The sequence below is a fragment of the Pleuronectes platessa genome, chromosome 7, assembly GCF_947347685.1.
Source record: "Pleuronectes platessa chromosome 7, fPlePla1.1, whole genome shotgun sequence".
In the NCBI taxonomy this organism is placed as follows: Eukaryota; Metazoa; Chordata; class Actinopteri; order Pleuronectiformes; family Pleuronectidae; genus Pleuronectes; species Pleuronectes platessa.
In genome coordinates this window covers 18,314,342-18,324,519 of record NC_070632.1, presented here as the reverse complement: position 1 = coordinate 18,324,519, position 10,178 = coordinate 18,314,342, and the positions used below count along the sequence as shown (strand labels likewise).

The window sequence follows — 10,178 nt, the reverse complement described above, 5'->3', positions numbered from 1 at the left end:
AATTGCACACATATCTGTGCTTCCAAAACAACACTGTTGTTTGTTTTCTAATTTGTTTCTATTGCTCCATCACTGAATTTACGGCTAACCGTATATCACTGTTACATCTGAGACACTGTGCTGTTGCCAAACGATGATTTATCTGACAGGGTGAAGCTCGACTTTAACAGAGAAATGAAAAATACCATTTTAGGAAATATTTATTCCCTTTATTCAATCATGATGATTCTCTCATGATACATAAGGTGCAGACAAGAGGGGAGGTATTAAATTATGATCCTACATCAAATAAAAAATATGAGTCTTTTCTACCCTTTAGTATCAAACAGTTATGTTCTTAACTTATCCTCCTTCCTCTGTTGACCTAACAGACCAGTGTACACATTAACAGTGGCAGAGAAAACACAAACAGAAAACACAAATGATACACAGTGCAGTTACAAACAATAGACACAATGAAACATTCAAGTCAGTAGCCTGCACCACACACACCGCATCAACATAATAGGACAAGATAGTGCTGTAAGAGATAATGTGCAGACTCACAAGGACTTTGCAACCCTTTCACCCACATCACATAATCGCACATGTAGGATAATACTTTAGAATTTGAAATTCAAATCATGATAGTGCTTTTTTTTTTTTATCTGCCATTACATTTATCCAAAATAATGGTATTTAAAATTCATGGTTTTTCCTTTTTTTGTAATGGGAGACGAATTTAAAATCCTCCAAATATGACACACAACCACATTTGTCAGCCATTGTTTTAAACTCAAGATTTAATGTATTATACAGAATAAAGCTAATATATTCCCCACTTCAGCTGTCATACTTACAATTTTAAGTAGGACATTTTATATGACACAGCATTCTGTGGCTCACAGTTACCCCAATCTCCAGTTTGCCTTTCAGTTTTGATGAGGTAAAGTTCGTTAAGAGCAAATAAAATCACAAGGTCACAAATAACCGAATTAATAGCGAAGGCACATTTTTTAAATGCAAAGTTATACTATTATAAGTTTATCAGTGTAGAAAAGCATCATTGAGCAACGCAGCGTAATTTTCTTCTGACAGAACAGGATCTGTTTCAAAAATTGTAATCTTCACCACATTACTAATAATCTGTACATTAGTCAATAAGTAAATAAATAACAACTTTAGGGTCCCTATACAGTCATGTATAGGGAAAATTAGCTTAAAATTAACATTTGAACCAATCACTTGCTCAGTGCTTACAGATAACACAGTGCTGAAACATTACAGTACATTTCTGGACTTCCTCCTGCGCCAGAAGAACCAGTCAGACCTGTATCACCCACATCCTGTTTTTTAGGTCAGGACACTATTTCACATACAGTAACTTCACAGTATGGCCACGTTCAGACCTGGTGCTTTTCACATGTCTCAAGAGAGCTGATCACAAATGGATTTCTCTAGTTACAGTGCACACCTGATATTAGAGTGTGTCTCCACATGCATGAAGAGTGAACACAAATGATAAAAACTTTTCTGGTTCCATACAGGGCCGGGTCTAGGCAGGGGCAAGAGGGGGCCTGGCCCCCTCAAATAAATGTTGTGCCCCCTCAAACTAAATAGGGTTAGGGTTAGGGTTAGGCACAATGCCCCCTCAAGATTTGTGGCTGCCCCCTCATACATGCCTGTCTAGACCCGGCCCTGGTTCCATATGCATCACATAATTACATACGTCATTCTTGCTGACCAAAAAATCGAATTAGGATTTTTTAGGTAATCCGAGTACACAGACGGAACATTGTCAATGCGTTTGTGAGTGTGTGTCTGTAGAGATAAAGAGCGAGAGATATTGTGGTGATGGTCACACATAAATCAAGTGATGGGAAACACTGATACTAAAATACTTTGTACTAAAGTACTTTGTATTTAAAGCTTCCACTTGTGATCTGATCACCTGAGACATTAATACCAGGTCTTAATGGGGTTTAAAACGTACTCCTGTTCTGTTCATCGTACCCACAATAAAATGATGCTGTTGGTATCGTCTACATTTTGAGTATTTCAAAGAGACTCTGTAGAAACATGAACAGAGCTATATTCAGTCTCACAGCCAGTTTAGTGCATTCATGTTGATGGTCTGGCTTTTCCCTGGTCCTCCACCTTTTTAATGGCTGCCTGAATCTTCGTCTGGTCTCCTAAGAGCTGTCGTGGTTTCACAGGCCTGAGGTTTTCATCCAGCTCCAGCAGCACAGGTATTCCTGTGGGCAGAGTGACGCTGGCAATGTCCTCGTCTGATATACCTGTGGAAACAAGGGCAGTGACACTAAAATCCTGCCGAGTGATGTAACTACAGCCAAGCCTGCTGACAGTTTCATTCATGCATGTGTGCAATGTGATGACATTACATTTAGGAAAGCTGCCAGACAGTTAGATAATTGCCAAATCACAATAGCACAGTTGCAGACTGTGCAGAGCCTGTGATGCATATCATTTTGTAAGAGTCAATATGTGTTAGGTTACTGAGTGGCCTGGGACCCCTGTAGCCCCCGCAGCTTACGAGTGTGAGGAAAGGTCAGCGTGGATTTCATAGCCACAGCCGAATGTAACATAAACTCACTGGCCTTTTTGTACAAGTTCAGCCTGCCATTTCTGGAACTGAAATGTGTCCAACCCAATTCAGTGACTGTGATGAATAGAAACAGCAGCTTGTAAAGAGCTCGTAAAATGGGGGTTCATGCATTCAGGGTTCAAAAACAAAAGCTGAGAGAACAATGTGTATAAGAGATCCGTTCAGTTGCATACCTTCCAGATGTTTCAGCAGGGCCCTGCAGCTGTTTCCATGAGCAGAAACCAGCACAGTCCTGCCTCTCCTTATCTCTGGCACCACAGTGCTGTCCCAGTATGGCAGCAGCCTGTCCAACACCTCCTTCAGGCTCTCTGCTCGGGGAAGGCTCTCCTTCGGCACGTCACAAGTGGTGTACCTGCGGTCGTTGTAGATTACCTGGAAGTAAGGATGGGATTCCTCGATCGAGGGCGGAGTGATGTCGTAGCCCCTTCTCCACAACCTCACTTTTTCCTCTCCGTGTTGCAAAGCCATCTCTGCGCGGTTCAAGCCAATCAGGGAGCCATAGTGTCGCTCATTCAGTCTCCAAGACTTGACGACAGGTACCCACTCCTGGCCCATAGCCTCCAGCACCAGCCAGGCGGTTTGGATAGAACGGCTCAGTATGGAGGTGAACACCAAGTCGAACTTGTAGCCCTGTTCCTTCAGGAGCTTGCCACAGTCCTGGGCCTCCTTCACCCCATCCTCGCTCAGCTTCTGGTCCACCCAGCTGCAGAAGCGGTTCTCTTTGTTCCAGGCCCCCTCTCCATGCCTCAGCAGGAACAGTTTGTATTTGGACATCAGAAGAACCGGAGCGGGACCCTGCAAAACATTCAGTAGTATCGAAACATAAAGACCACGCGGACAGTGATAGCAGAAGTGAAAACAAACCGAAACAGAAGTTGGCAGCGCACACTGTAATGGCCCCAGTTAGTGTCAGGGTGTGTATCTGATCCGAGTTCAGGAGCAGGGACTTGAGGCAAGCAAAAGGTTAGAGGTGACCGTGTAAGGGCAGATAGCTACAGCCCCATCAGTTAATACATTAGTCAAATTATTTCGGATGATCCAGACTTTCTCTGGTTATAAAACAGAGTAAGAGTTTATCACAAACACAGAAAATCTGTAACATAGCCTTTGAATTCAGCACAGATTCTTAATTCTCAAATAATCCTGACACATTTTGAAAACACAAACACAACACTGTCTGGTATTTATAGACACCTTAGACTTGAGTGTACATATACTGGACACAGCACAACAGCAGCTTAACTACCATCGCTAAGCACAATAAGCAAATATCCCAGAAACCATTTCTCGCTGGAGCCGCTTTTTACCGCGTCTGAATGAATGGATCGGCGTGCTGCTAAACAACCGTTAGTCCTGCGATTATTCTATTTATAAACCATCCTACGTGTAAAAAACAAGCAGCCACGTGGTCCCCTCGTCCCAGAATCCCCAGAGTACGTATTCAAAACGTCGTCTTACCCTCAGATGATGTGAAATCCGGCTTTGAATGTCTGTGGAGCCGCGGTGAGTGTTGACAGTTCCAGGCCATGCACAGCCACCCTGCAGAGGCCAGTGATCGACGATCGAAGCGTCCAATCGGAGCGGCGGCTCGAGCATTTGGGCGGTACGTTTGTCAGATCTCATGCCCATATTAGGAACGGTCGTAGTGTTAGAGAGCAGGGGGCGGGAACCGTGTCAGTCATGGATGAGGAGAGATCAGTTGTTCACTGTGCAGTTCACAGCGGTTTCATGGTGTTTGTAAGAGGAACACTGCTGCTCTTAGATAAGAGACAGTGTGTGTTTGTTTGTTTAACTGGATACAGACGTGTCACCGTGTCAATGTGAGGAAGATTGAAACTGTCAGTGTTTTGAGTTGCATCAAAACAATGATTATATTTTAATTTCAAGTTCGATAAACTGTCACTTGAAATCCAACGTAATGTTCAGCAGAGTAAAGTGGGAGAAAACGTTTTTAAATGTGTTCACGATAAAAAGCGTTAATGTGTTGATGCCAGTTGCCCTTTAGGAGACTTTATTAATTAACATTCCTTAACCTTGGATTTTAGAGCTGCAATGAATCGTCGATCAACAGCAACTTATAAATATTTTGATAATCCACGAGTTGTCTTGAGTGACAGAAAATTCTCTGGTCTCAGCATCATCGTTTTGAATGTTAAAAAAGCATTCTGCCGTTAATGAAAGCTATATTGATTAATTTGGGAGTTTTGTTCTATTCCTAATCAAACTATATTTGGATGAATCTTGGGCTTTGGAAGCTTTAGGGTGGTTGTTTAACTGGAATGGCACATCGGTTCTTATGAAATTATATAAATATTCAGTGGAAATCAGTAAAAAGTTGAAATGTTGAAAGAAAGAGAAAGACAATTCCTGGATCTGCCACCTGATCCGGAAACAACCCCAGATTTAAAGTGTTCTCCCCTGACCCAAAATCTGTAGAGAAGCTTTTGCGTAATTTTGCTTTCAATCAAATGGACAGGGGTGGAAATATAACCTCCTTGGCATTATTGCACTATAATAGTTATCAATAGCAATGTGTCAATGGTACAATATGTATCGACATAATACAACGTTTAGCACATAATCTAAGTGTTTCTCAATCTCTGTGCATAAAAACTGATTTTAAAACCTCAACCTTCACCCATCAGTCTTTAAACTTAAAAGAAGTAATAATGTGATATTTATTGTGTTAACTTTTTGTTAGTGATATATGATATTGCCAATATTATAGCAATTAACTGAAAAGAAATCAATAGCCTAATTGATAATAATCATTTACAGCCCTACTTGAGATTTTATCTAACCCTCACCTTGACCAAAAATGAGTGTATCACAGTCTAATTTAATCTACATCATTATATTGATATACTATGAGAGAAGCTAAAAGGTAGGATGTGTCTGCTTGTGACCTAAAAAGGAATGTTCAAATCTCTGACAGTAGATGTATTTATGAAAGTTTCGTGAGTTATACCAGTATACTTTGACAGTACAGTAAAGAGAACTGTTTTCTATCTAAAGGCAGACACGACCATTCTTCTCGGAGCAATGTCAACCATTATGATTTTATTATTTGCTTCTTGTCATCACAATGTCAGCGGATTAACTGCACATTCATTTTCATGGAACTCTCATATGATGTGACTCCATGAACAGTTGACTGCCAAAATTAGCTGTCCCTGTAATCTGTCCCCTAATCAGACATGCAAAGTGTCCTTACGGAAAACACAAGAACAAATGCAAATGTTGTTCTCCAAGTTCTATGTTTACATGACTCAGGAGAGGCAACACATTTGCATCCCCTCTGATTATTGCCTGTTTATGGAATAATAGATATGGACAGCAAACAGTGGTGCTGTGTTCATGAACTCACAAAGTTGCTAAGAACTACAAAAGCACAACTGCTCAAATGCATCAAACACATATGTTTTTTCATGTAAGAGTTAACATTACATCATAACGTTAAAAAAACAATATGTAAATCTCAAGAAGTGCAATTAAATGCATATGTTCACTATTGTCATGTTTACAAACAATTGAAACACCAACATGAAACCTACTGGTTATACTGGTCTTCACTTTCACTTTCATTATAAAGTGAACAATAGTCACATGATTCACTGCTTCTATCTGCTACAGAACATATTCACTTCAAATCTACTGTCCAGCATTAAACAGCTTCTTCCTGCCCTCCATACCAGACATGGCGTCCACGTTCTTACGCCAGTCGGTCACCTCCTCTTTCTGTGTATACAAAAAGTATCAATAAACATTTGCATCGCTGAATTCTGATTAAAACACAATAATTTGTTAAGGATACATGCATGGTAATATGAATATTTTCATTTGTGGTCCAATCTGAATCTATTTCCATAACTCCACCAACTTTTTTTTTGTAAATGTTAAGAAATAATTCTCTTTAGCTTCAGGAGTAGCGTAGTAGTCAGTATGAATGTTATGTCATTGTACTATCCACAAGTATAAAGTCAAACCAGCGGCGAGGATTCAGTTTATTAAAGTTTTAATAAAAAAATTGAAATCCTCTTATCTTTGGAGATTCTGTATTATTTTATATATTTTTAACTGTTAATTAGATTGCTTGTGTTAATAAATGACCCAAAGCAGAATTGATAGTAAGTGGATGAGGTCAATAGACCCGTGATGTTTTGCAGTTTCAAATCTGGCAGTAAACTGGTCACAGCCAGCGACTCCTACCTTCTCCTCCTCCTTCTTCACAGTCTTGAGGTTGGCCTTGAAGTCCACCGACTCCTTGACCTTGCAGCCCAGCAGCGCTCCCAGCATGGCGTCAGCAGACACGCGGACCCTCTTCAGGTTTGGTCTCTTCATCTTGCCCTTCAGCTCAAAGATCTTCTGTGACAGGTCCTGAATCTTTTACCCACACGGAGGACAAAACCGTTTTCAACATTGCCTTCAAATACAAATTTATCATTGAACATAGAGTATGTATTCCTTAAATTTGAAAGATGATTAAAGCTATTAAAGCCCTTGCCAAAGGAGACAGTGCTGATGAAGCCTTTCACCACCAGGTTAATCTAAATTAATATTACAGCATTGTTTTAAATCCAGTGTCTGGTGATATTGCCGCACTAGTGCTCTACTTATGATCCACTTCATTTTAACCAATGATTGGTTTGCCAATGCTTAAGAGTCGAGCAGCCGTAGCAATGGAGAGGAGCTACAGTAATCAAGAAAAAATGTTCAGGGAAGAAAAACTTTGGAAGCGTCCAACAACAGGTTGTGATGCTCCGTTTAAAAATAAACTTGTTGTTTGGTCTGAAAATGAAAATGATGAAAATGATGTACAATAAACCTTCTGCACTGCAGGTTGAAGACTATGTGAAGAAGGATACAGTTAACATTTTTATTTGCAAATATTACTTACCTCTGTGCCATTTTTCGTCACTTTTGAATTAATGTCATAGCGCTCTTCATCAACCACGTCAATTTTCTGGTGTAGTTCTTTGCAAATATTCTGTGGACAGAAACCTTAAGTGCATTAGACTTAAAGTTTGCACAGTCCCGCTACGGCATGTGCGTGAGAAAATATTATATATCATAAACATAAATCTATGTAAGACATGCAGCGTTTTTCTGCATAATTCGTACAATACACAGATTATAACCTCGGGGTCAGAATTAAAATTGATTTGGGGGTCTATGGACTTTTCAAGCTAATTTTTCATGGCAAAAGATATGGCTTGTTTGGGGTTTTTAATTGATATTTGTTCCAATAAACAAAATTACGCAGACCTCAGTTGTATTTTGGAGACTGCAAACAGCTCAGTGGTTATCTCAAAAACCTCGGCCAATAAAACCAAGCCTAATTGCTTGTGGCTTGATACCATTTGGAATAGAGGGAAAAGGGGATATGTGTGAAGTGACAGATTTAAACTGTTAAGACAATCAGGTGATTTAATCTGAGTTAACACAAAAGAATTGTCCATATGTGGATTCAAATGCTTCTTACCTGTAGATCCTGTTGAGACAGGCCTGACAGCTGGAGGACCGGGACTCTCTCTGAGAGGATTCTCTCTCGCTCATCTTTTTTGAATTGCTTGTCACTCTCCAGCATAGTCATGGCCTTCTTCAGCAGTTTGGTCTGGTGCACAGCACATAAGAGTGTACAATTACACTTCAGCCAAGGAGACAATGTATGGATTCAAGTATTCAAAGCATGTCAATTCTATCACAACACTATCCAAGACTAGCACACAGAAGCAATGAGGATACCTTCAGGAACAGTCTCCGAGAGGCGGAGAGTTTGGGCTTTGGTTTCTGTAAAAGAGAAAAAAGTACAGTTCAGTTTTTTAAAACACAATCGATAACCTAATAAATCTCCTTGCATTAGTATGTGTGAAAGTGTGAAGGTGTTGAATTAACAGGCATTTGACAAAAGAAACTCCATGACAGTAATTTCTGTTCATCTCATTTAACTCTGATACCAGTTAATGGTTTTAAATGGAAGTTTACAAACATGGTTTCTTGTTGAGGGTGTAATGCCACACATCCTCTGAGTAGCGATACTTCTTCAAGGTGGACTGGAAGCTACATTGACTTGTTATTGTAAAGGGATGGAATGAGTGGAGAGCAGCCATGGCTGGGTGGTTAGCATGCTGGCTTCAGCAGAGGCAATGATAGAGGGGTAATAATGATAGTCTTCAATTGTAGCTTGGCGTCATCCGGTGTTTCAGCCTTTTAATAGCAATAACGTTAAAAGCCGAACCTGAGGGAGATTGCTGAGGCTGAAGGTAAATCTGACCATTGGCTACTGGCTTGCATGGCAGTGCTATGACAGCCATGTGGCCCACTCAGTAGATCAGACATCATTACCCCTATGCCTGTTTTTAAACTAAACTAAATACCTACTCTCATAGGCTTCAGAGTCAGAAGCTGTCATATTTAAGAAACTACATCAAATGTGGTTGTAATGAAAGTAAGTTAAAACCACACATTAGTACCAGCATTACAAATCTCATGTTAAAAAAAGGTCGGTAGTGAATTGGGGAGCCTAATCTCATCAGGCAGGTGTTCCAGAGCCTCGGGGCCCCGACAGAGAAAACACGGTCACCTTGAGTAGCCTGCCTTGACTTTATGGGCAGATAACAAGAGCAGGCTGGACGATCTCAGGTTACGACTGGGATTGTAGGGAGTCAAGAGCTGCCAAATGTAAGGGGGGGGGTGGGGGGAAGCCAATGTTGAGTTTAAAAGTTATTAAAAGAATCCTAAAATCAAGAATTGGCATGATATGAGACCTACAGTTTGTTTTAGCTAAATATGAGCGGCAGTTACCAAGGTTTGACTAAGGTTTACAGGGCGTTACAATAATCCAGGTGGGAAAAGACAAAGGCAGGTATTAGCTTTTCTAAGTCAGGGAGAGATAGAATTCATTTAAATGTGGACATATTTCGTAGATGGGAGTAGCAGGTTTACTACCTGAGTGTCACAGCCAATAAAATACAGTGTTTAATCATCAAAAAGTCAACTCACCACAGGCCTACCCATTCAGGACCATGGTGTTAATAATTCATGGAGAGAGAGAGAGAGAGAGAAAGTAGAGTGACTAAAACTTTTCACATTGCACATTGATGAAAGTGTTAATGAGACCTGGCTCAGACTACTTACGCTTCAGACATGGTTGCAATTTAGTGAGTCTACCTTTCCTAAATCTGTCAATGGAAAAAAGAAAGTAAGGAGAACATTTGTAAGTATGTAAATAGAGTTAAGATGTACCTTATATATACACATATTCATCTACTTTGTGAAATTGGGAAAAAGTGACAATCAGTTTTCATTAGTTCTACATTAGAAAACCTCTAAATTATAGTAGTGATTACAAAGAAGTTATGACATTGCATAAAGGTCAAACCATTGACTTAAACAATACTATTTTAAACAATGCCAAAAATAGTTAGAATCAGCTGACAAGTCATAAATCAAACATTTAGACACAGACCAAAGCAGTCAGGATTAGTTTAATATAAAAAACAATATTGATTCCATATTAGTACATTGAAATAAAACAATATGAGCAATGGTAAACAGCTCTGGTTTAAAAAAG

General features: G+C 39.9%; 2 protein-coding genes across 2 annotated transcripts; both read right to left on the bottom strand.

Moving 5' to 3' along the window:
* Window positions 1–187: 187 nt before the first annotated feature.
* Window positions 188–4,172, bottom strand: bpgm (2,3-bisphosphoglycerate mutase). The gene is made up of 3 exons (XM_053427624.1): window positions 4,064–4,172; window positions 2,779–3,400; window positions 188–2,276 (listed from the first exon to the last, which is right to left on the bottom strand). Exons 2-3 carry the CDS (start codon window positions 3,377–3,379, stop codon window positions 2,101–2,103), a joined length of 777 nt encoding a protein of 258 aa, XP_053283599.1. The 5' UTR covers window positions 3,380–3,400; window positions 4,064–4,172; the 3' UTR covers window positions 188–2,100.
* A 1,473-nt stretch (window positions 4,173–5,645) lies between these two features.
* Window positions 5,646–8,919, bottom strand: LOC128444145 (troponin I, slow skeletal muscle). Its single transcript, XM_053426451.1, has 6 exons — window positions 8,880–8,919; window positions 8,351–8,409; window positions 8,088–8,219; window positions 7,503–7,592; window positions 6,815–6,988; window positions 5,646–6,343 (listed from the first exon to the last, which is right to left on the bottom strand). Exons 1-6 carry the CDS (start codon window positions 8,917–8,919, stop codon window positions 6,257–6,259), a joined length of 582 nt encoding a protein of 193 aa, XP_053282426.1. The 3' UTR covers window positions 5,646–6,256.
* Window positions 8,920–10,178: the final 1,259 nt, after the last annotated feature.

Bases quoted from the DNA above. Each gene is read 5' to 3' on its own strand.
- bpgm (XM_053427624.1), bottom strand. From the start codon at position 3,379: ATGTCCAAATACAAACTGTTCCTGCTGAGGCATGGAGAGGGGGCCTGG. The intron at 2,277-2,778 runs GTATGCAACTGA...TTGTTTCCACAG, and splicing joins CCTGCTGAAACATCTGGAAG to GTATATCAGACGAGGACATT.
- LOC128444145 (XM_053426451.1), bottom strand. From the start codon at position 8,919: ATGGCTGTCATAGCACTGCCATGCAAGCCAGTAGCCAATG. The intron at 7,593-8,087 runs GTAAGAAGCATT...TTCTGTCCACAG, and splicing joins TGTCTCAACAGGATCTACAG to AATATTTGCAAAGAACTACA. The intron at 6,989-7,502 runs GTAAGTAATATT...TGTGGGTAAAAG, and splicing joins TGACGAAAAATGGCACAGAG to ATTCAGGACCTGTCACAGAA.